Consider the following 26,944-nt stretch of genomic DNA (forward strand, 5'->3'; position numbering starts at 1 on the left):
GCTCTGCTCACTGTAAGAATGCATGTTTTGTGGTGGTTTTGAGAAATTAAAAACTCCCATATCCATAAGAAAATGCAAGATATATTTGTTTAACACCATACTGTGGAACATCCAGCAAAACAATAAAGTTACCATGGAGACAAGCAGATCACAGACCCCCCACCAGAAAAGTTACACGATGCACCTGTAACTAAAAAACATCCAATTGTTTTTATATGTAAAATACTTTAGTTTGAGGCTGCTATTTTTTAAATATTTATTATACCTCAAGAGCATTGAGACAAACATTTGCATTTCTAAACTGAGTCCCCCAGTGAGGTATTCTCTTCATTTGTTTAGTCTTTATCATGTCAGTGACATCCACCTGCAGCGCTCTGCCCACTGACTTCTCTTTAAATATTTATTCATTTTAGCATGACTCGGATTTGGAAAAAAAGCAAAAAACACACAAATACAATTAGACAGGAAGTAATGGTGCGTTCGATTATCCATCCGTCTCTCACTCGTATCTCAGATATGACGTCGCATCCACACTTCAACAGTTTTATTATGTTCCGCTCGTCCGACTTGGAGAAAAACATTGACGCCAACTGAAAAGTTGTTATTGTTGTTAGCAACCCTGGGGACGTTTAGCAACACCCTTTTAAAACAAGTTTTTGTTCAGTACTGGCCTCACCACAACATCGACTTCCATCCCCACAGGCAGTGATACAGACGCAGTGAGGTACTGCAGTAATGCGAGTGACTGAAATTGTCACTGAAACCACCAAAGCTTCAAACACAATGAAAACAGCTCATACTCAAAAGTGACACTGGGTTCAGCCATCTAGGATTCTATCTCATTGCTTGGTCTCCTCCGAGCTCTTCCGAGTTCTGCCGTCCAAGGAAAAGGGGCGTGTCAGTGCATGTCACGAGGCAACGTCCAAGTCAAATGGATAATCGAACACACCATAATAGTGCTAACAGTGAAGTTGCCAGATGCTGTTGCGCAATGGAGCCAATAGATAAAATGTTTTCTGATCAGATATAGACAGCGTATAACAGTCTGATATTTGTTGGAGTTTTGTTTTTTACAATACATTCATACATTTTCTGTGAGGAGTATTTAATAAAAAAAAAAGTGTAACTAAAAACTAAATCTGCTTTTTTTGGACAACGTTAGTGCAAACTAGATACATTTGTAGCTTTCTGGTGCGTGCTGCCTCCAGAGCCCCCCTCCCCTTTAGTCCTCCAGACCCCACCCCTCCTCCTCCCCCTCACTCTCCCCTTTAGTCCTCCAGACCCCGGCCCTCCCAGTCCTCCAGACCCATCCCTCCTCGACCCTCACACTCACTCTTTTAGTCCTCCAGACCCTACCCCTCCTCCTTCCCCTTCAGTCCTGTAGACCCCGCCCCTCCACCCCCCTCACTCTCCCCTTTCGTCCTCCAGACCCCGCCCCTCCTTCTACCCCCCTCACTCTCCCCCTTTAGTCTTTCAGACCCTACCCCTCCTCCTCCCCCTCACTTTCTCCTTTAGTCCTCCAGACCCTGTCCCTCTTCCTCCCCCTTCACTCTCCCCTTTAGTCCTCCAGGTCCTGCCTCTCTACCCCTCTCACTCTCCCCTTTAGTCCTCCAGACCCCACCCCCTCCACCCCCTCACTCTCCCCTTCAGTCCTCCAGACCCCGCCCCTCTTCCTTCCCGTTCACTCTCCCCTTTAGTCCTCTAGACCCCGCCCCCTCCACCTCCCTCACTCTCCCCCTTTAGTCCTCCAGACCCTGCCCCTATTGTTCGTTTAGTCCCAGTGTAACAGCCTCACCTTCCTCTCGGACGTGTTGAGGTAGACCATCTCGATGCGGTCGTAGTAGGCGTCCACCCAGTACAGGATTCCTTTGGGGATGTCCAGGCTCAGTCCGTTTGGCCACAGGACGGTTTTACTGGTGAGGAACACGTTTCGGTTTGTCCCGTCCATCCAGGCACGCTCGATTTTACCACGTTTACTCGCCTTTGGGTCCTCCTCCCAGTCTGTCCAGTACATCCACCTGGAAGAAAGAGGGGGGAGGTTAGGCAGGGAATTGGCTGGGTATTATTAAAAGTAGTCATGCAGATTTATTCATTTTATTATGTACTTAATTCTTTTGGGCTTTATGAGTCGTATTTTCAGCTAAACAGTTTCTGAAGTTTCTGAAGTGTGTTGATATTGAACTTTTGACTGTCCAGGGGCCTCATTTATACAATTTTACGTGGGATGGTACAGAAAAACACAAAGTTCCTCAGACTTCCTCAAACTTCCCTCTAGGTTTTCTTTTTTGGTTTGTGAAGTCTCTCTCTCACTCCTCTCCGCCTCTCCTCTTTCCCTCGTATCACCTTCTCTTCTCTTCTCTTACCCGTGCAGAGGATCCACAACGATGGCTCTGGGGTGTGTCATCTTTCCTTCGATCAGTGTCTTTTTGGTCTGTGAGGCCTTCTCCAGTCGGGCAACACTGATGGTCTTCTTTGGCCCGTCGTCCGTCCAGTACAAGTTATCGGCCATCCAGTCCACGGCGATGCCCTCTACTGTGTGGATACCTGCACAACAGCCACAGGAGAAGTGTATTAATGAAGGGTTTTAGGTGATTTTTCAACATTCTATAGCCTCTTCCACATGCATTCTAAAGATGTCTCATTCTATATTCTCCAATGTACTTTCAGTGAGAGAGTTGGGCCTCAAAATTAGCATGAGTCCAAATGAGAACTTTCTGTTTTGCATCATTTAAATTAATAGAGTGTAGCATCGTAGTACTCGAGACCGGTCTTGGTTTTTTTGCAGTCTTGGTCTCGAGGTCTGACGTGATCATATTTCATTACGGCTTGTGTTGTCGGCGCTAAACTTATACCAGTGTGCGTGAACATTAATTAGATAGACTTGAGAGAAATTTATTTTAAAAATTGATATGAATGTGGCAAAATAACTGAAAAATACAAATAAATATAGAAAATTACCAAGACGGTCTCAATTTGGTCTCAATGGGTCATGGTCTTGGGCTTGTCTCTTTTTCAACCTTTAAAAGTCTTGGTCTTGTCTTGGGATCCTGTGTTCTCAGACAGGTCTTGGTCTTGAATAGTTTGGTCTTGACTACAACTGTAGTAGAGTGTTCATTTCAATACCAGAGTGTGCGTAGCTATTCTACTTTTTTTCCACAAATGTGCTAGGTGTTATACCCTTACAAAAGTGTGATTGTTGTCATTTGTCAGGACGACCTGGTCTTTGTTCAGGCTCTCCCTGTGCTCTCTGCTCTTCTTCTGTCAGGCCAAAGCTGACACACTATCAGACAGCAGTAGTGTAGATATAGCATCTAGTGAGTAGAGTAGAACAGGGCCAGTTCGGCCAATGTAATTACAAATGATAAGTTCATAAGTTCATGAAAAATATGGCAGATCCAATCCCTATTAAATTGTGAAAAGCTGTAAAATCTGGAGATTTTTGGTTTGCTTGTTGATTTGAACTGTGAAATAGATCATGGAGATATAGACTGCAGCTCTCCATCTGAAATTCTGACATCAAATGAAAGAATTTCATAAAAGCAACCCAATACATGAAAGTGCATTGTTGAATGGAACAAGATGTAGTTATCTAACCTTCCTTTAAGATGGTGTCCCTCTCCGTGCCGTCGATCTTCTGGCGTCCGATGATGTAGCTGGTGGCGTCGGCGAAGTAGATGAAGTCGCTCTCAGAGTGGAAGTCCAGGGCGCGCGGGTTCATCAGGTTTTCGATGGGGATCATGTACTCGTCTGGGACTTTAGCGTTCATGTCCATTCCTCTGATGACCCCGGGGCGACCTTTACCGTACACCAGGAACAGCTCGTGCTCGGGCTCTGCAGAAAAACAATGTTCATCATGTTTCTTCCAAATGGACTTTTTGGAGCTTTAAATAAAACCTGTTATACAAAATCAACTATATGAGCTTTCAACCTTGTTTTAATGGTGATGCCTCGTCATCAGATCAGTTAAAGGTATATTTTGATTGATTCAGGCATATTAGAGTCATCTTTTGTTGTTTTGCATATTAAGTTATTTTCTGATCCATGTTATAGTAGCTCACAAGAGTACATTTTTCATAGGATGTTAAAGTAAGAATAAATGATCATTTTCTTCCAACAACCTATCTCCACCCACATTCTTGTATTTAGTTGTGATTATTTGACTGGTATTACCCACCCCTAATGTCTTGCTTATTGCTTCTAGGTTTGATTTCAAGTTTAAAGATCATTTTAAAAACTAAATATTGACTGCGTATAAATGTACTTCTTACTACTTATAAAAGCATTGCCGGCGTGTATGCATCTTGGACGAAGCCCCAGAAGTAAAATGAAGGATTGATTATGTAGTTTAGATGAAGTGGTGGAAAATAGTTTTGTTGCCATAATAATTATAGGTTTAATCAGCCGTGTTATTTCCAAGGGCGTTTTCAGTAGATCAATACGACGTTAGAAATATTTCACAGAATATTTGGAGCTTTGTGGATCCCGCCGCCTCGTCTTTGTTCCGCTCAGAGCATTTCAAATATAACCTTGGCCGTCCTTGGTTTAGATCGATACACACGGACGCCCAAACACTTTTTTATAAGGAGACAACACTCACAGCTGATTACATTGTTTATGGCCACAGTGGAAAAAGCCATTTACAGAAGTGTTCCAAATTCCGGTGGTTCAAATACACGGCAAACTTTTCTATACTAAGACATAGAGCTGGGTGCCCTTCGGTTTGTTTGGCACCAAGTACTTGTGACACTTAAAGTACTCGATGCAACTGTACAGATTTTTCCCATGCACGCCCACGCAAAGTGTTTTCAGAGAGTGTGAAGAACACGTGTGAACAATGAGCGGCGTTTAGAGCGATGGAAGCACAGAGCGACCAGTGAGAACAGTCAACAGCGTCCAACGTGCTGCAAGTCTACACGAAGTATAACTACAAAGACCAACATTTGAAAAAGGACAAAGTCACTGGATTTCTCATTCCTTGGAAAATCCTCTATACAACCTTTAAGTCAACAATATCCTGCATTTTCAAGACTTTAAGTTAAACAAATATTGGGTTGGATGGCTCCCTACAATGACTGTTGGTGACAATTCTCAAGGCCCTTTTTTGTAAAATAAATAAAGGTTGTAGGTAAGTTTTACATGTTGACCCCCAAATTTCTACACAGTACGTCAGATATGGTGCAATTATAGAGTTATACAAAGTAATAGTACAAAGTCTTCCAGCTCCTTCTGACTCTGGTTCCAATGGACTTACATTAGGATCTTGTGGCTCCTCTCTCTGTCCCTGCTGCAGTGAACCTCATCATTTTGATCTTAAAATGTTTGTATTAATCCACTCTACATGATCCATTTTTTTTTTTTTTCGATATTTTGTCCGTCAAAAAAATCCCATTCATAACATAGAGCCTGGCTCCAGATTCACTCTTGTAACCATAAACATCACGAGCCTCATTTGAGCGGTGCTGAACACTATTGGCGACATCACACACACTTAGTCCACTTCTTTTATAAAGTCTATGCAAGGGATGTAATGATATCCAAATCTCTCAATACGATACGATATTTTCACAATATACATCTCACGGTACAACATTTATAGAGATATTCTGTGAAAACTGTGAATACGATACTTTTTCCTCTTAAAATGCCTCGACAAGACTCAACCCAAAGAACTAAGACTTAAAAGTGTTTATAACAGTTACCTCTTCATGTACTCTACACTAAAATGGAGCAAAGGATCATGGTCTATGTAGTTCTCTCTGTTCTCTGTTGTTGTTTTTTTAGCTATTGTTGCACCACAACTATTAATTTAAGCAAATAGACTTGTAATTCGATATATTGTGATGGTCCACGATATTATTTTGAGACTTTGAGACTATCATAATATTTTGGTGATTGTTACATCCCTAATACCATATTTTCCGGGCTCTGGATTATATGGTGCACTGTCATTAAATGGTCTATTTTCGAAACTTTTTTCACAAATAAACCGCACTGGACTTTAAAGGAAACACAACAGTTGGATGGGTCAGTGGGACTTTGTTTGGCGCGTTCACAGGTGACTCTGGGCTTTGTTCAGTTGTGGTGTGTAGGGAGGGTGCTGTCTGGGACCGCTGGATTGTCGGCGTGTTCGCAGTGCCTCAGTTGTTCAGTTGTGTCACGTGGCAAGTGGCACGTTGCACTCGCTTTTTTTGGTTCGTTCCTCCGTTCCGTTCCTCCTCTGCATGGAGTGATGAGTGTGTCTGTGGGTGTTTTTCGCTGTGCGGTCGCTGTCTGCTCCGTGTGTGTTTGCGTGCGCTGCGGGTGGTGCGGCTTTGTAGTTTACTGAAGTCGTGCTGGGACACCTGAGTGGATTCGTGTATGGGGCGCTCTGGATTGTGGGGCGCGCAGTCGTTTTTTGATGGGGTTGGAGGCTTAAGAGCGCGTCTAATATCCCGGAAAATAAGGTAGTTGGAAGCTATAATTTCATTTTATGCCATACCATCACCCTATACCAGACCTGGGCACTGTGCAGCTCCCAGGCTCTTTGGTTGACTCTGACCAGCCCGTAAAAGATCATTTGGAATTACAAAATAAACATATTTTATCATGTAACCTCACGCAGCTGCATTGCTTTTATTTTAGAGGTGTTATTTAAATACGTTTTTTTTGTAAGGCAGCCTCACTTTTTCATTGCTTAGTCATAACACCTCGCTGTCTCCTCCACCTCGCTGTCTCCTCCAAGGTGAATATAAGCATGAACAGAGCGTCTAATTCATGCATCTGTAGCGACTTCAACTGAAAGTTCCAGCAGCACATTGGATTTGATGCTTTGTATGTGAGCACAGCATTAGGGCAGAATTGTCAACTGACTCGGGCAAGTTCTGTTTTGAGTGTTATGTGTTATTTTGTGTTTTATAAGGACTCACTTTTGCAGGACTTCCCGTCACTGCCGAGGCTGAACCCCGAGCGGCACCGACAGGTCCGAGTCTTGTGTCCGTTACCAAGGAGACAGATGTCAGAGCAACCACCGGGTTTACCAAACTGATCCATCTCACAAGCATGGCTCCGCACTGAGGGGGAGAGAGACGGAGAGAAAAACAGATTTAATTATTTTGCAGTGACCTTTGTTGAGTATTCTTCTTAAAGGTCCTGTATTATGTAAAATTGACTCTTGTGAGCTTTTAGTCATGTGTAATGAAAAAAAAAACATACCTGGAGTTATGTTTTGTTTCATTCCCACATGTTCAGGTTGTCTACAGTACATCTCCTAAGCCCAAAATGCTCTGTTCAACTTTGTGATGTCATGAAGTGGTAGTTTTCATGTTAACAAATAACTTTTACCTTTAGACTGAAATTATCCAAATGATTCTAGTGAAGGTGTATGGAGTTTACAAACACAGTGGAGCACTTCCTGTATTACTACATACAAGTGGTACAGAATGATTTTGGTTTGAGAAAAGAAGTCAGCCTAAATGTGCAGGGTTTGTATGTGACTAAACTAAAGGTAAAAGGTACTGTTAACTTAAAAACTGCCGCTTCATGACATCACAAGATGGAATAAAGCAGTGGTTTTCAATAGGTGGGGCCTGCCTTCCCTGGGGGGCGCCAAAGAGCCACTGGGGAGGCATGGCACACTCAAAAAAAAAAAAAAAAACGGTCCACATCTGTACATCTGCAGCAGTATTGATATCGGTAATTGTGCGTGCCTGTATTAGCTGTAAAATTGTCGCCCCTCTGACAACCTACTCACAGTCTTGAGCATCACCTTTTTTACCTTTTCTGCCGCATGGACTGTGCCTCTAAACCAAAACTAAAACCAGGACTAAACCAAGACTAAACCAGGTTGAAACCAGGTTAAAGCCAGGTCGAAAGTCAGGACTAAACCAGAACTAAACTAGGACTAAAACCAGTACTAAACCAGGTCTAAACCAGGACTAAACCAGGACTAAACCGGGACTAAACCCGAACTAAACTAGGACTAAACCAGGACTAAACTTATGACTAAAACCAGAATTAAAACCAGGAGTAAACCAGGTCTAAACCTGGACTAAAATAAGGACTAAAACCAGGACTAAAATCAGGACTAACATCAGGACTAAACCAGAACTAAAATCAGGACTAAAACCAGGTCTAAACCAGGACTAAAATCAGGACTAAAACCAGAACTAAAACCAGGAGAAAACCAGAATTAAACCAGGTCTAAACTTGGACTAAACCAGAACTAAAATCAGGAATAAACCCAGGACTAAAACCAGGAGTAAACTAGGTCTAAAACAGGACTAAAATCAGGACTAAAACCAGGTCTAAACCTGGACTAAAGCAGGACTAAACCAGGACTAAAATCGGCTGTCTTTACCCACTCACATTCACCCAATTTGAAAACCCTTGGAATAGAGCATGTTGAGTTTCGGAGATGTAGACAGACTAATAATAAAGTGTTACTCAAACATACAAATAAAACAAAACACAACTCCAGATCTGTTTTTGAGGAGGTAACAGCATTATAACAGGACTTAAAGCTCACAAGAGTCCATTTTGCGTAATAACAGCACAGTTCCCGTGCAGTGTGTCTCACCGGGGGGTTGCCTCCTCTGGTGGTACACGTGCAGAGCTCCGCCCTTGTCCACGCGCGTCACCACCTGGTAGTCGGAGCTGTTGAAGCGGTTCACTCGGATCACGCTCGTCTTCGGCTGCATGTTGGCGTTGTCCGAGTTTGTGGCGTATAGGTAATTTTCAAACACCGTCAGACCGTACAGGTGTTCGATCTGCACACAGCAAGAGAAACACAAAGAAAGATATCAATTTAATCATAGGGAAATTTTCCAAAAGACTGTTACAAACATTCTAATATTAAGAGTTCAAAGACATCGTGGAAACTAATATCCATTACGTAGATGTTTTAAGAAAAAAGCACATTTAAAACGGAAGATTCTGTGAAATATTTTAACAACTTTGCATTTACAAAGTTTGTGATCTTATTATCTGCCCTGAGCAAGCTTTTAAATATTTAATATACCGTATTTTCCGGGCTATTAGACACTCTGGATTATAAAGCGCAAGTTTGGCGCATTCACGGTGACTCTGGGCTTTGTTCAGTTGTGGCGTGTAGGGAGGGTGCTGTCTGGGACCGCTGGATTGTCGGCGTGTTCGCAGTGACTCAGTTGTTCAGTTGTGTCTAGAAGTGACACATTGCACTCGCTTTTTTGGTTCATTCCTCCATTCTGTTCCTCGTTTGCGTGTAGTGATGAGTGTGTCTACATGTGTTTTTCGCTGTGTGGTCGCTGTCTGCTCCGTGTGTGTTTGCGCTCTGGATTATAAGGCGCACTGTCATTAAATGGTCTATTTTCGAACTTTTTTTCACAAATAAACTGCCCCGGACTTTAAACTAAACACAATTAACACAGTTAGATCAGGTCAGTTGGTGGGTTTGGTTCGTTCACGGTGACTCTGGGCTTTGTTCAGTTGTGGCGTGTAGGGAGGGTGCTGTCTGGGACCACTGGATTGTCGGTGTGTTCGCAGTGACTCAGTTGTTCAGTTGTGTCTAGAAGTGGCACATTGCACTCGCTTTTTCGGTTCTTTCCTCCGTTCCGTTCCTCGTCGGCGTGGAGTGATAAGTGTGGCTGTGGGTGTGTTTCGCTGTGCGGTCGCTGTCTGCTCCATGTGTGTTTGCGTGTTCTGCGGGTGGTGCGGCTTTGTAGTTTACTGAAGTCGTACTTGGACACTCGGGTGGATTCGTGTATAGGGGCGCTCTGGATTGTGGGGCGCGCGGTCATTTTTTGATGGGGTTGGAGGCTTAAGAGCGTGCCTAATAGCCCGGAAAATACAGTAATTTTTTTTCTGAAAGTTTGAGTCATTGTTCCATACATTGCAATGACAAAAAAAATCTCGTTCTGAGCAGTACTTCCCACAGTGGTATAAAAATATGGATGATTTCTCTTCTTTATGCCGTTTGCATCCTCAGATATGAAGTAAACATGTTTCACTCATAATAATAAAGTTACGTTCACGTCCCAGAATTCAATGTCATAATTTCAGATGGAGAGCAGGGGCCTATAAAACACCGGGAGATTCACTGTTTTTGGAAGAAATATTCAAACTTAATAAGCTGCAAATGTTAAATTGTCTTAAAGTCTTTTTGAAATGACAGATCACATCATTGGGCTTGACACCATTTTCTGAAGTTATTGTGATGTATTTTGTTTGTTTTGTTCATTTCTGATGACAGAGACTGTGTTGAACTCTGTGCCAGTTTTTGTTTCATGTGGATAGTCACAGTAATTATAGAAATATGAACCATAAACAGTGATGTGCGATGAGATTTACAGCTGGTGAGTTAGTGCAGTAAACTCAAAAATGTGGATGTCTTCATGTCTGATGTCTGTGTTCTTTAAAACACACAAGAATCACCTTTACTAATAAAAACGTTAAGCTTTAATCAATTATTTTGTTCAGGCACAAAAAAAAACATGAACCCTGATTATTCACATTAAAGACGAGCAAATTGACCAAGTGAGCTTCTGTTCATAGAGTATTAGCTGAGTTGGTTGATTCCTTCCTGCACATAGTTTGTGGACAGAATCTCTACATTAGGATTATAGTGAAAGTGTTTGCTAATGAATTCTTTAGTTGTAAAAAGTCTCTGTGCAGTTTAATTTCACACAGTTTGGTTTAAACTTGTAGTGCATATTTCTGTATTAACCCTGCATTCGATTTTCCGAGGAAGTTGCCCAGCGACACGCATGCCACGCCCCTTTTCCTGGGACAGCACAACTCGGATCTCGGTGGTGGAAAAAGTTGACCGATCAAGGATTGTCAGAATCCAAGATGGCTACGCCCACTGTGACGTGTAAATATGAAGTGTTTTCATTGTGTTTGGACACTTTGGTGGTTTAAATGAAAATTTCAGTCACTCGTATCACTGCGGTACTTTACGACGTCCAGATCACTGCCTGTGGGTGTGGTAGTTAGTTGTAACGGAAGAGAAGTCATAACATAAAATGAAGTGCAAATTTCTAAAATTAAATTAATTAAAGTAGCAGCGATTGCAAGATGAGGGAATGGTCATAATCATAATCCACGAAGTCCGATACACGAAACATAATACACTTCAAGCTCGGACATCACGTCAAATCCAAGGTCCAAATGGGAGTTGGAAGATAATCGTATGCAGGGTAAATGTGCAGCCACAGACACGCCCCCTCACGCAGACACGACACGCCCCTTACTCACTAAACATGCATAAGACTATCTGTCTTGAAGACAAAGTGCTCAAAAATAGTTCATATATAAGCTATTTTATAACTTTAATTGGAAAAACAGTAATGGAGCACTGAATGGCCACACTCTGTGCCCTGTGTATGTGCTGCGCTGTCTCACCTTCTCCCCTAATGACAAATCACTGACCATAAACCAGGTCAAAAAATCTGCAACCTGACAGTTAAACAGCAAAATTCACCATAGAATACTGACCTGTCCTCCAGCTCAGTTTAAGTCACAGGGACTTGACAAAAAACATTTTACATGTTGGGCAATTCTTATAATAACACTGCTTAAAACAACCTACAAAGTGAGAATCTTTAACGCAAACAGGAGCAGACAAGCAATTCCTTCAGGCTCTTGCAATACAGATTTAAATGTATTTTTATTGTGTAAAAGTACAAAGGGAAACGGCATTTGAAACATATTTTCTATTCAGAAACTGTGTGTCCTCACTCAAACTCAAATGTGATGCAACCATTTCACAGAACAGTCCTACAGCCCCACAGCAGAGTGGAAGTGCAATTTAAACGGATGAGTTCAACATTTTGTGGAGTTGTCATGGAGAGAGACCGGAAACTGAAGGCCAGCTCCACACAGGCTACAGAGGAGTGTGCTTATGTAAAACACTGACAATGTTAACCTGCCCAGCATCCTATCGCTGGTAAAATATTCAAATTGTATGGATAAAAATGATTTATCTAAACTATTATTAGTGTCATAATATTCAAACTTCGATACTAAGGAATAGACTCGATACTCAATACCAATTCCACAGGGTTAGGGTTAGATAATAAAAAATAATAATTTCTTTAGACAATAGAATGCTATTTTCAACATTAAATCATAATACCGTATTTTTCGGACTATAAGGCGCAGTATCAATAATGTTGAATTCTCTCATCTATTTTCATACATAAGGTGCACCGGATTATAAGGAGCATTAAGAGAAACAAACGGACGACACTTGAGGCTGATCATCAGCCCAGGCGTCCACGATCCACTGTCAGATTGTGGTGTTATTCGCACGGCATTACCTCTCTGTCTTGGTGAATGTGGATTATGAATGTGAATGTGGGTGGATCGTTTAAGGTTTTTGTTTTTTTTTTCCTACGAGAGTGACTCAAATATACACTGAGTAATAATGTGTTTAATGCAGCTTTGCACACACTTGTTTACATTTTACAGAAACTAAACTTAAATCCACGCCTACAGGAAGTAACAACAGCTGAACAGTTCTGAAGGTGGCTTGTAGCTAGCAGCCGAAACATGTCAACAAGGTAAATACACTTTACTGTATTGTCTTAAGGGTTAGGGTTAGGGTTAGGGTTAACCCTTTAAAAAGAACCCAAGAAGTTGAACTTAAAACCACATGGCTCATTTGCATAAACTATAAGTGCTGAAAAAAACAGCTCGCTCCTGTGGTCAGCTTCTGTCGGACTAAAGGACACGACTCCGCAAGGTTCCGGGACTACGTTAGCTGTAATGCTCTGACAATTCATCAAGCGGTGTGGCTTTGTAACTTACCAAAGTAGTACTAAAACATTTTGACAGATTTTTGAGTGTTGTGTACCACATAAAATTGGTTAGTAGGTCAGTAAGCACACCCAGAATTAATACTGTATTTTCTGGGCTATTAGGTGCACTCTTAAGCCTCCAACCCCATCATGCGTGCCCCGCAATCCAAAGCGCCCTACACACGAATCCACTCGGGTGTCCCAGCACGACTACAGTAAACTACAAAGCCACACCACCCGCAGAACACGCAAACACACACGGAGCAGACAGTGACCGCGCAGCGAAACACACCCGCAGACACACTCATCACTCCACGCCGATGAGGAACGGAACGGAGGAACGAAACCGAAAAAGCGAGTGCAATGTTCCACTTCTAGACACAACTGAACAACTGAGTCACTGCGAACACGCCGTCAATCCAGCGGTCCCAGACAGCACCCTCCCTACACGCCCAGAGTCATCGTGAACATGCCAAACAAAGTCCCACTGACCCATCCAACTGTTGTGTTTCCTTTAAAGTCCGGTACTGTTTATTTGTGAAAAAAGTTCAAAAATAAACCATTTATTGACAGTGCACCTTATAATCCAGAGCGCCTAATACCCCAGAAAATACAGTACATAAAATGCACTGGATTACAAGGTGCACTGTTGATTTTTGAGAAAATTTAAGGATTTTAAGTGCACCTTATAGTCTGAAAAATGCAGTACTTTCTATTCCCATGTGTCTTATATGTTTGTAATCTCAGAGGTCCAGGTAGGTTCATAGTGTCCATGTGTGTATACTAGTCTATGTGCTCTTATACTTGTTCGATATAGCTCCAGATCATTTTACTAATTAATAACTATTAACTATTAAACTATCCAGAAAAGGTTCATTTCTGTCCTGAATGATGTGTTTTAGTATTTCTTATCTGCTTTTTGAAACTTTTGACCCTAGTATAGCACAGATAAAGTGTAATCTTGGCACATCAGGCATGTGCTTAGAGAGAGGAGAGACCTCACAGTGTCTGGCGTATTCCAATTCATAAACTCATCCAATAAAAACAATAATTGAGTTTACTGAATTAAATAAAAATCGTTTTGCTTAACCGAACACACCTTACAGCTTTACCTCCAGATCTCATTTCGTTTTTCACCCAAACTCGTCTATAAAAGCCAGTTTATCCGCGTCTGGCTGTGACCTGAGGCTTCAGTTAAATGAAACCTCTTTGTCTTGGCGGTTGGACACAGTTGGACAGGTTTAAGGATGTGTCTGCGCTCCCACACTGAGAGCGCACTATTACACAGTATTAATCAGCAGAGGTAATGAAACAGGAAGCACCGCTTTGTCTGAGATCGTAACTCAGGCCGAGAAAAACAGAGGATTTCACACCAGAGGAACATAAGGTGATTTTGGGAGAGATACAAAAGAGCTATAAACATAAGGAGGTGTCTGAACTGGAAAGATCCAGTACAAGCACAATGAATTATATATAACGTGACCCAAAAGTAGATAACTTTTTTCGACTAGGCAATTTAAAGTTTGCTAAAACCTACATTTAATGGCAAACATACAGGTGACTAGGTAAATATTGTCGGTCTAAGTGTCGGTTTGTGCTCTGTCTGTGCATATATACAACCGTGTATCACTCCAGAGTCATATTTTTGCCGACTTTACTTGTTTTTTTTCTATTATTGTGCAAAACCTTCACTAAAAATAAAATGACAAATAAGCGTGAAGGTGACTAGGCTGCACAATGAATTGCAAACAAATCAAAATAGCTTTTTAAACTAAGGATCCTGGAAGTATTTGCTGGATCAGATATCGGTTTACAAATATCGCTTTCCAATATTGTGGCAGGACATATAAATTGATGTAATAAAACTATTTATTGGTTGTAGTTGACCCAGAAAGTCTCATAATGTTTGAACTTTTAATTACACAAAGATGTTCTGTAGTTACGTAAGAGGTAAATTACAGCTACATAACACATTTGGATCATTCCTGTCTTTTTTTTATTTGGATTTAAAGGGACAGTTCAGAATTTTGAACATAGGGCCTCATTTCCTAGTGAGCCAGAGTGTTGGAGACGTGTGGAGACACTTTTTAAAATATTCCATCCAGTCCTTGTATTTGCAGAGGTCGCTGGTGCTAGGCTAGTGCATGTCAATGGCCATAGTTCTCCTGCCACTAAAAACAATCTTACCCACTCCACAAAACACCCGAAACAAATCTATTAATACACCAGACTGTCCATGTGAATGTCTGTGTCGACAGAATAATGTTTGAATGTTGAGGGACTATTTTCTCACATATCAGTCCGCCGCTGCCGAGCTTTCTAGCAGGATGTACAACTCACTGCTGCTGCTCAGACATAAATCCTTCAAATGTAAGTTTGGTTTTACTTCTAAAATTATTCTATCAACACAGACATTCACATGGACAGTCTGGTGTAATAATAGATTTGTTTCAGGTGTTTTGTGGAGTGGGTAAGACTGTTTTTAGTGACAGGATAATTATGGCCATTGAAATGCACTAGCCTAGCACCAGCGACCTCTGCAAATACAAGGACTGGATGGAATATTTTAAAAAGTGTCTCTACAAGTCTCCAACACTCTGGCTCACTAGGAAATGAGGCCCTATGTCCAAAATTCTGAACTCTGGTATCAGTAGATACTTGCAGCTTTGATAATGAAATCAGAATTGGAACTGAAAAAGATGGATTGGTGCATCTTTAATTTAAACTGCTGCAATAGGATTGTAACAGGACATTGTAAATAACTACACTTTGCGGTTTGATATAAAGCAGAGGTTAAAAGTATTCATGCATTCCTCACCAGTAGTCCCTGTATGATGGTGTGGCGGTTCTTGCCCTCGTAGTCCACCACCTCGATGTAGTCCAGGTAGGCGTCAGCCCAGTACACCAGTCTGCTCACCAGGTCCAGAGTGATGCCATGAGGAAACACAATCTTACTGTCCACCAGCTTAGTGCGGTTCTGTCCGTCCATATCACAGCGCTCCACTTTAGGGATCTGACCGTAGTCTGTGAAGAACACCTTCCTACACACACACACAAAACACACACAATGCAGAGGACTGAGTTACTGACACTTTGACTCGGCATAACAATTATATCAGTGACAGTCCTCTGCAAAAGAAACTGAATCTGTCAACAGGACAAAAGTTTTTAGGAGTGGATACGTTTTGCATTTATGTAAGCGGCTTCACTTCTGCCTATATATCTTTTTACTGATACTTTGCAGCTGATGTCATGTGCTAACTGAAGGCACTACTCTGTCTGAAGCTCTGTTACTCAAGTTAGTCTTTAATCTGAGTTTTGTTTTAACACAATCTGACCAGAGAGAGCTGACTAACTTCCAACTACAACTAAAATGGTTTATGCTGTTAAACAAGCCCCTCTAAAATAACACTTCTGTTTTTCAGTTAGTCACCCTCACAGTTTTTGTTCTAAATCAAACAGTAAAATGGGTCCATGAACACATGTAGACCTTTTTCACAAAGGCCAGAAGTGCGGCGATGTCGGGTAAACGTCACTTCCAGTTAATGGTTTTCTGTGGCAAAATATCTGTGGAAACGTCTCGTGTATTTTCCACCAGCTTCATAAATCTGCCCCATCACCAAATCTTCAACCAACGAGGTTCACAAAGGATTAACATTCTACCATGAAGAATTTATCCACAACTATCAAGGGAAGAAAGACGAAAACTTAAAGGAGAACAACATTAGTGAACTACTGAACAAAACTAATGTTATGGTCAGGAATAAACAGATGTAACTTGTTAACTCAGACTGATTCTACAATTAAAATTAAAAATCGATTTCATGATGTAGATATTAAAATAGACAGAGAGATTTGTACAGTTTGAATATAAGACATGTAATCTGTGAACATCTGTAGAATTCAAACTGCACAAATCTCTCTGTCTATGCTAATATCAACATCATGCAATCGATTTCTTTATTTTAATTCTAGAATCAGTCTGAGTGAACAAGTTTTAAGAAATGACTTATTACTTATGTTTTATTCCTGACCATAACGTTAGTTTTGCTCAGTAGTTCAATAATGTGTTGTTCTCCTTTAAGTTTTCATCTTTCTTCCCTTGATAGTTGTGGATAAATTCTTCATGTTAGAATGTTTATCCTTTGTGGACCTTGTTGGATGAAGATTTGGTGATGGGGCAGATTTATGAAGCTGCTACGGCAAACATTTCCACAGATATTTTGCCATAGAAAAGCACTAACCAGAAGTGACCTTTATCCTACATCGTGGCACTTCCTACCGTTGTGAAAAAGGTCCTGACAGTGTCATTTTGTGTTTTTTCTTGAGTTTTCAGACAATTTGAAAATGTAATTTGACAGTGTTTGCTAATGTGTGCATTGTGTCACCATGCTAACTGCTAAACATTTTGCCATTGACATACATGCAGTACACCCTCTGTGTGATGTCACTGCAAAGAATCATTATTTATCTGGAACCATTCAAAACTGAAAAAGCCTCTTGGATGTCTGGCATTTTCAGCAACCCTCTACATGAGGCTTTTAGAAAACTTAAAATGAGTGTAAATAGGATCATAGCATTAACATTTCAGACAGCCTAAAAACTTCTGTCACTTGATAGAATAATTTTTTCCCACCCCACCAGCCACCGTCACCCATGCTCCCAACTGGCAGAAATATATACAAAGGCAGGATACAAAACAATACACTAGAACTTCACAAACCTGGCGTGAAGTGTAGTAGTTTCATTCATTCATTGTGTTGTGATAGATAGAAGGGGGAAGTGACTAAGACTACGTTCAGTCTGCAGCCTGAAGTGACCCAATTCTGATTTTTTCGCTCCTGTATCTGATCTTTTAATGACAGTCTGAACGATACAGATTCGATTTTTTTAAATGCGACCCAGGCCACTTGGATATGTGCTCCTAAAACCGATACATATCTGATCTTTTGACGCATGGCTTCAGTGTGAACGGTCAGGTCACATTCATCCCACCTACACGTCAGGCTCAGAGTCTCGTCAATGGAGGGAAAGTGAGGTTAGCGAGATTATTAATATTTGGAGGGATCGCTGTATTCAGGCCAAATTAGAGGCGTTTTATCAGAACTGGGCGTTTTTTTAAATGATTACCAAAGAAATGTCCGAGCGCGGATACAGTCGGTCCTGGCTCCAATGTCAACGAAAATAGAGACCTTGCAAACCAAATACAAGGAGGCTGAAGATGCAAACAAACAAAGCAGCTGTGGACATGTAACCTGTCCATTTTACCAACAACTGGAGCGTATTTTGGGAGATAAGCCCAACGTTTAGGCGATTTCCGTACACTCTGAGCACTCTCACTGCGTGCGATGTCGTCATGTCCTCCGATGCTCATGTGGGATACTTTTGGGGTGTTTAAAGTTCACACTGGAGAGCATTTACATGTCATATTTAATTAGAAATGTGAACAACCTCGAAAAAAAATTGGATTTCACAAAAAAATCCGAATTGAGCAGTCTGAATGTAGTCTTTGTGTGGGAAGCAAAGGAAAAGGGGACTCCAAAAACAAAACTGAAACGAATTAAACATTTAAATACGTTGTTTTCTTTTGCAAATATAGCATTTTCAGAACAATAAAAGGTAACACTGTGATCTAAATATGTTATGTGTTAGCAGTTAATACCCCATACCCGCTCTTTAAAACAACAGTCTTTTTAGAGGTCATGGACAGTGAAAAAAACTGCACATGTATTCCCTAAAACAGCTAAAAATAAAGCCCGTCACACTGGAATATTTAAATGAGCTGAAGTTATTAACCTTGGTCTCCGTGCGCCTTTCCAGACACAGTGACGCTATGTGGAGATGAGACTGCTCCAGGCCAAACAGCTCTGCACAGACCTCCATCAGCGCGTGTGGACTTTATTATTGTTAGTCCCATTTCCTTTGACTGTGATAACGCCAACAAAGAAATGATGTAGCAAGTGAAATCGGACTGTTGTTATTAAGGCAATTATAAAGAGGATACAGACAGGGGAGCGTCTTTGTCGAGCACAAACACCATCTGTAATATATATGTGTGTGGATTAGGGGTGTCAAGATAAGATTATTAAAAGAGCTTCAGACAGAGCGATGCCTCCAGTTAGCTTCGACCTCTAAGAGTTGCCGTGGAAATGACCTTCGAGGACTGTTGGACGATGCCCTGTGAAAACTTCTGGGGTTGTGGACTGTAATTACTTGATCAACTTAGTGTTTGATACGTGACAGAAGGAACAGTATTTTTAGGGGTCACTTTGTTTCTATGTACTTCTAATGCACGAGCAGCTTCTTGTTTCTTTTCTTTTTTCTGTGTTATACCATTTAAGGGTCAAGTAATTAAAGAGACAGTATTTTATTTGACTTCTATTGGGTATTAATCACCAACACGTAACATACAATATTTTGATCACCATATTAATTTGAATTGTTGTGAAAAAACCAAAAAAACAACATATTAACATGTTTTTTTTAAGTTTCAGTTTTGTTTTTGATGCTCTGAATCTAAAGTCACTCCCCCTTCAGAGCACTATGATGTTACAATCAGTGTGCAACGTAATATTGGTGCACATTGCATCAGGTTTGTGAAGTTGTAGTGTATTGTTTTGTGTCATGCTTTTGTATATTTATTGAGAATTGTGGTGTGGAAGCATGGGGATGTAGGCTTGTGGGCGGAGCATTGGACAAATCAGACAGCTGACTATACGGAGGGCTTGAATAGTGCCTGGGAGAGATCGCTAAATTACTCAGATATACATGGATGACATATAAAACTTTTTCAGACATGTTTTTGATTGATTTTGAGGAGTTTTGATGAGTGAACACAGCCAGGAAGATCATTGGTGCACCACTCCCCTTCCTGCAAGAAATATCCACCATCCACCTCACCTGCAAAGCCATCATAACTGTGAGTGATGCAAGTCACCTCGCCCACAGTCTGTTCAGCCTCCTGCCCACTGGGAGGAGGAACATGAGTTTCAGCTGTTCCCGCACCACAAGACTCACCACCAGGCTGTTAGGATGCTGAACTCTCTCCCCTCTCTACCCACCAGGCTACCAGGAATCTAGGAATCTGTGTTTTCCCCAAAGAACATTTGGACTCTGTCCCCCTGACCCCCCCTAAAAAAGACTAAAGTTTTGTGACTTTCACTATATGCCTTTTGCAGTTTTGCACTATTTACATTTATTATTTTGTATTTATATGCTTGGGAGTGAGAAGCACAATTTCAATTCTTTATGTTTTTCATATGAAGAATTGACAATAAACGTTTTTGAACTTTGAACTTGAACTTGATGAGGGAACAATGTTATAACATGGTGCAAAGCTCCAAAAAAAACATTTTGCATATACCCCCTCTTTTACTTGTCTGTGGCTTATTATAAATGTCAACAAGTTCTGGTCAAAAACAGTCAAGTGTGTGTTCCTTCCAGTGGCCTCTCCAAGTTCAAGTACTATGTGATATCACGAAAGACTGCCCTGACTGTTTCTGATGACAAACACCTGTCTGCAGATACTTTTTAGAACAATCACACTGTTCCTTCACCCCCCAAACCGCTGCCCAGTTTAGCAGCTCTGTTTGAAAAGTGGTAAGGGGCGGAGTTTAGGTGTTTAATCCCACTTTTAAATCTCACAATATTATATGAAACAATATACCGTACATGAAAAAGTGTTCTCGTAGCATGTTCACTGTGTACTGACCCCATGTTTGGATCCAGAGCGATGCCTTTGGGGTTGTACAGTTCCTGGTCGAGGAGAGTCACGCAGGTCTGTCCCTCTCGGTCACACACAAAGATGCGATCGTCCACGTCGTCCACAAAGTAAAAGTTCCCCGTGAGCCAGTCGATCGCCATCTGCTCCACATCTGCACAAGGACACGACAGGCTCTGTGAGAGGCATCCAGCGTGGAGCACAGTCAAAGCATGTTTGTATCATTACACACTTATTAACTCTGTGCAAAGCTTTACAAAACAACACATTAGCACAAGTGAAGATTTCTAACTTGGAACATTAAAACATTATAAAGTAAACATTAGGGATGGTTTAAATATTGATTCTAGTATTGATAATGGCTGAAATCTATACTAATTTGTTGATTCTCAATGCCGGTATCCAATTCTGATATGTTTGCGCACTGACCCACTCTCTGTGTGGCCTTTTTGTACAGACTTATGACTCAAAATGAAAACAGAAAAGCATGATATGGCTGCATGTTTACACAATCATGTAACAAATTATTTTAAATGCCGCTGAAATACATTTAATTATTTTTACAAAAGAGAAAAGTTTGTGATAATTACTTTCACTTAAGAAACTTCTGAGGATAGATTTTAAAAGTGAATTACCGGTATTGACAAATATCGGTAATCAGTCACAGCAGTAGGCTACTTATCGGTTATCAGTATCCGCTCAAAAAATCCATATTCATGATGTAACTAATAACATTCAAAGACTTCAACATTGGGCCGTTGTTTGCTGTAATGGACAAGCCAGAAGAAATGGCATTTGAGAAAGGACTGAAATAAAAACAAGGTTAAACTTCAAAAATCAAGTGCTGAGGGAATGTCTGACGCAGGGGGATAAATCTCTCAGTATTACGAGATTCAATTCTGATTAAATTCTTGGAGATGGGATTTGGTTTATTTATTTTAAAAAAGCAAATCGAAATGTGATTTAGACAATTCTCTTTACAAATATACAGTAATCCTGGAGAGACGTTTTAATCTTACAAAACAATGCATTCTTTTTTTCAAGATGCTCGGTCGTTTATTCATTTTGTACATTATTAATTAACTATTATTAATTAATTTTTAGTCCATCCTCACAGCTGCCCTGGACTAGATAGAGAGAGTCTTCCACCAATACTCATACACCACATTTATACTGGGCAAACTGTAGTGAGGTTATAAGAACAAGAACACAACAAGAAACTCAAATCACTGACCTTTGAGTTGGTGGGTGAATGCTATAAGTTAGGGCCCGACTGATATATCGAATGGCCGATATCATCAGCCAGTATGGGCACTTTGAGACATATCGGCTATCAGCCTAAATCTTGTTGATATGGGCCAATAGTCCACGAGGGTAGGTTATACCTCATTATAAAACTTAGACTGTCTATATTATGTTCATTTAATCCAATTTACAGACATGTCCTAATATGTGGCGTCGCATCAATATTTATCTGCGGAGTCATTTGTCTGTGTGTGTGACGCCGTACGGCCACAGTCACATCACTCACGTGCGCTTGTTTAGATCCATTGAGGCGCTGCTTTTAACGCTCTTGAGTCTAATCCACAATATGGACTGACTATGAATAAATTTAACTTCAGTGCAGTTTAGGCCAGCAACAAAACTACTACTTGTTTTTATCAAACTTATTTGTGAAGACTTGTGATCTGAGAGGAGCCTGTGTGAGCAGGGAGTGTTACAAATGTGTTGGTTTTGGAGCTTCTTTTGGTTCTTTCTCATTAGTTAGCTCTTGGCTGCTGTAGCTCCCACATAAACTGTCTGTTTTCTCTGACATTGGCCTAGTGTAAAGTTACTATAGCGTCTGTACATGTTACTGGACCTGCACTGATACGTAATTGAGCTGTGAATCGAGGTGTGAATGGTTGGTATTTACACATATAATTAATTACTGCGGCGTGCACGCATTTACTACTAAAGTCTTTTAGCAGTAGTTTACTTACTTTCTTTACTGGTGAGAATGTCATGGAAAAATTCCATTAGGCTGACCCACTGTCTTTAAATATGACATAAAGAGGCAGAATAACAGTAAATGTCACCTAAACAAATCAAGTTTAAAATCCAGTAGAGCCAGACCTAAGTTTTATGATCAACTGAAGATTTACAATGAATTAACATCACAAAATATATATCGACTTTTATATCAGCTATTGGCTCTTCCAACTCCCAATTTATCGGTATCATATTGGCCGCAAAAAAATACATATCGGTCGGGCCCTATCTATAAGCCACTGACATATTTTGTGATTGGTGAACTACAGCAGTAAGGGAAGACTTAACTAGCTCTTTAGTAGATAGGAATATTAATAATGTCTTCTTAATAAAATTATTTAGTTTTTAACCTATATCAGATATTATAAGTAATACATCCTCTCTTACTCATACTGTCTGGAGTACGTGAAAAACGAAATCATGGAAGAAATCTCCACTGTTTATCTAAAAATGTCAACAATGCAAGCAACTTTAAAGGTCCCATATTATCCTGAATATTTACAGTTCTTCTCTCCACCTTATGATGTCACATGGTAATAAAGTGCTCAACTGGGTTTTTAAATTCTAGACACCTTCACTAGAATCATGTGGATAATTTTAGCTTCGGATTTGCCAACTTGAAAACTACCACTTTACAAGGTGGAACAGAGCATTTTGAGCTTTGGAGATGTAGACAGACTAATAATAAAGTGTTACTCCAACATGTGAATGAAACAAAACACAACTCCAGGTCTGTTTTTGATGAGTTAACAACATTCTAACATGGCCTAAAGCTCAAAAGAGTCCATTTTGCAAAATACAGGACCTTTATGTCATTTCCAACTCAAGCATTTCTAACCACATGTAATGCTATAATAAAGGTTAAGGTCTGGACTATTTTCCATACGATTATCCCACCACCAAGTCCCACCCTCTGACGCAGCACCAGCACCTATAGACCCAAACCCACGTCCCACCGCCGCACCAACAGAGACCACGCCGACGAAAAGGTAACAAGAGAGGGATCGCTGAGAAAAAAAAAATCCAGAACATAGACCGGACCACAGGGGAAGAGAGCTTAAATCAGGTGAAGAATCAACACGGAACATTAATAGAGCTGTAACTTTGGGTCATTCTGTGGTGCCACTTCCTTCCTTCAGTCAAACAACCGCCCCCGACCACAGCCCTCCAGGAGACACAGGGGCTATTGTTCAAATCAAAGACGAGAAGGTGTTTCAAATGACTTGGTTTGAGCTGAAGTTAACATCAGCAGACTATTTCAGTGCTCAGACCCTCCACAGTTTTGTAGGGATGTAACAATGTCGAAATCTGTCTGTACAATATTTTATGCATCTCACGGTTCGATATTTATTACGGTGACTGTGAATGTGCTACTTTTTTGTCTGAAAATGCCTTGACAAGATTTAACCCAAAGAACCAAGATTTAAAAGTGCTTAAAACAGTTATTTCTTTATGTAGTCTGCACTGAAACAGAGCAAAAGATCATGCTCTTTGTTGTTTTTGGCTATTTCCGCATAATAATAATTAATTTACGTGAAGAGACTGTAATTTGACATATTGTGAAGGTCCATATTACTGTGGAATCACTGACTATACAATTTCACAATATTTCAATTATTGTTACATCCCTCTTGTTTAGTAGCCTGATTTATCAGTCAGTTTGACTTCGTGGAAACCATTTGACCTTACAGCATTAGGATTCGTTCACTTGATGGTAGGTGGGTACTTTTTTATTTAACCAATCGTTGCTATTTGGTCATGACGTATGTAATGCGCTAAATCTTGTAGGAAAAAAGGGCAATAATGTCTTTCTCCTTGATAAAATTCACCAAACATTCTCTTTGTTTTGGCTTTAAATCCTCAATCTCGGGAATTGTTGCCAACACAGAATGTCTGTCTTCGTCTACATCCATCTCGACGCTTTGTTTACTGTGGTGCTGTTCCACAAAATGGACCCAGACAGATGCTTAAGTTTGACATCATGGTTTCACAACTCTTCGCTGATTGGTTCTTGTAAAACCGTCTAGTGTATTCTGATTTCTGGAGAGGTCGCTGGAGAGAAATAAAATTGAGTGGAGGCAGTAGGTGGCGCCAGCCTGGCTAGGGTATCATTAAGAAGTTGCCGAAACGATACATACCTCGATACATAGGCCACAATACGATACACTTTTCGATGCCGCGCATTTTCGATTCAATATGATTTGATACGATATACTGTATTTCAAATCGATTCAATACCGTTCAGTGAAAAACAAAGGCTAAACCATGGCTGTGATACTAACAGCCCACTAAGTCTATGAAGTTTGTGCAAAGTGAATATGAAAAACAACAAATTTACTCAAAACAGTGAAAATGTCAACACAACTGTAGCTCTTACACAAATTAATTTAGTAAAATATCCCTAAAAATACTCTTGACGATATATCGATACAGCAGCCCACAATATCGATATTGTATCAGCACATTAAACAATACGATATATTGATATTTTTGCACACCCCTATTGTTTAGTGACCAGAAATGAAAAGAACAAAGTAGTAAATTATAGAATACGGTATTTAGTGTTAGTCTACCCCACATGGAGATTATGAAATAACATTATGGTGATTTTAAATCACAATATTGATCTAAAATCACGGCTCTATTGATTTAAAGGTCCTGTATTACACTATTTTCTGATCTATGTTCTAATGTTTTCTCATCACAAACAGACCTTGTGTTTTGTTTCATTCACGTATGTTTAAGACTCAAACCCTGCAGATTTAGGCTTCTGTCAAACAGAAAACACTCTGTTCCACCTTGTGATGTCACATGGTAATACAGTAAGTGCTCCACTGTGTTTTGAAACTCCATACACCTTTGACTTGAGTTCTTTGGATGATAGATGATATTAACTTGAAAACTAGCGCTTCATGACATCACAGTCCAAAACCAGGTCTAACAGGTCTAACTTACACTATCAGTAAAATAACACCAGGTGTGTGAAATGTGAGATACACCAACATACATGTGTGAAAATATGTTTGTTTGTATGAACTAGGATAGGGGAGAAAGAGGGATTGAGTCAGAGAGAGAAGAGTGAGAAAGAGGGCAGAGATTGAGAGAAGGAAGCAGAGAGATAGAGACAGAGAAGAGAAAGACAGGGCGAGAGACACACACAGAGAGAGAGAGAGAGAAGTCAGAAAGAGAGAGAGAGAGAGAGGAGTGAGTGAGTGAGTGAGGGGACTTCACAACCACAGGAGATATTTTTACAGCTGTGGCCCCTGGAGAGCTCCAAACATGAGGCTCAAAACAAGACAGAGATAAAACCAGTCATTTTAACATCTATTATGGGAATACACACACTTCACTGCACTGTTTGTACATATACATGTTAAGTACTGCAAAGTACTGAGTATTATTACTACTACTTTTAACAGCTACATTCACATGACCACCACTATTACTATCCATCCATGTATTTTTATAAGAAAAACAAACCAAAACACTCTGTTCCACCTTGTGATGTCATGTGGTAAAACAGGAAGTGCTCCACTGTGTTTTTAAACTCCACACACCTTCGCTAAAATCATCTGGTTGATTTCAACCCTGGAATTGCCGATCTCTACTGAACTAAAGGTAAAAGGAGCTGTTCACTTGAAAACTACCACTTCATGACATCACAAGGTGGAACAGAGCATTTTGAGTAGGGCTCGACCAATATATCAGTTGACCGATATTATCGATCGATATTGGTACTTAGAGACGGTATGAATCTAGCCAGTCTGGGCTGAGAGTCCATGTGGGATGTTATACCTCATTATAAAGCTTAAACTCTGTATATTACAGTAAATAAATCCAATTTACAAATAGATAAATGTCTTAATATGTGGAGCTGCATCAGCATTTATCAGAGGAGTAATATGTCTACTCTGATCTAACTCACTGACTCTAAATAAAAGTGAACTTCAACACAGTTTAGGTGCAACAAAACTACTGCAACAAAACTACTGCATGTTTTTATCAAAGTGAGAGTGTGGAGCAGAGAGAGGACTGTCCCGCAGACGGAGGACTGTCCCGCAGACGGAGGACTGTCCCGCAGACGGAGGACTGTCCCGCAGACGGAGGACTGTCCCGCAGACGGAGGACTGTCCCGCAGACGGAGGACACACACAGCTGCTGTCAACACGCTGGCTTATATTCTTTTTTGTTTTGAGTCAGGATTAAAAAGACACTTATTTGTGCTTGTGATCTGAGAGGAGCCTGTGTGAGTGTTACCAAAGTGTTGATTTTCAAGCTACTTTTGGTTCTTTCTCATTAGTAAGTGCTTTATCTGCTGTAAGATTCCACACATAAACAGCCTGTTTTCTCCTACAGTAAAGTGACTCTAGTGTCTGTACACGTTACTGGACCTGTAGTGATGTGTATACAGTATTCATGTGTAAATGAGCTGTGAACAGAG

At 40.6% G+C, this 26,944-nt stretch overlaps 1 protein-coding gene across 1 annotated transcript in view; it reads right to left on the bottom strand.

Annotated features, from left to right (window-relative positions):
* LOC110171260 (low-density lipoprotein receptor-related protein 1-like) overlaps positions 1–26,944 on the bottom strand; it is a 363,394-nt gene that overhangs the window by 183,948 nt on the left and 152,502 nt on the right. The window contains exons 7-13 of the mRNA XM_055160387.1: positions 20,464–20,626; positions 15,571–15,793; positions 8,555–8,744; positions 6,906–7,049; positions 3,595–3,831; positions 2,364–2,544; positions 1,796–2,018 (exon numbers count right to left, since the gene is read on the bottom strand). Of these exons, the coding sequence (XP_055016362.1) occupies positions 1,796–2,018; positions 2,364–2,544; positions 3,595–3,831; positions 6,906–7,049; positions 8,555–8,744; positions 15,571–15,793; positions 20,464–20,626 (1,361 nt within the window). The remainder of the gene's footprint in view (positions 1–1,795; positions 2,019–2,363; positions 2,545–3,594; positions 3,832–6,905; positions 7,050–8,554; positions 8,745–15,570; positions 15,794–20,463; positions 20,627–26,944) is intronic.

The sequence above is a fragment of the Boleophthalmus pectinirostris genome, unplaced genomic scaffold (genome assembly GCF_026225935.1).
Source record: "Boleophthalmus pectinirostris isolate CB_2022bp ecotype Guang Dong unplaced genomic scaffold, ASM2622593v1 HiC_scaffold_3, whole genome shotgun sequence".
NCBI lineage: Eukaryota > Metazoa > Chordata > Actinopteri > Gobiiformes > Gobiidae > Boleophthalmus > Boleophthalmus pectinirostris.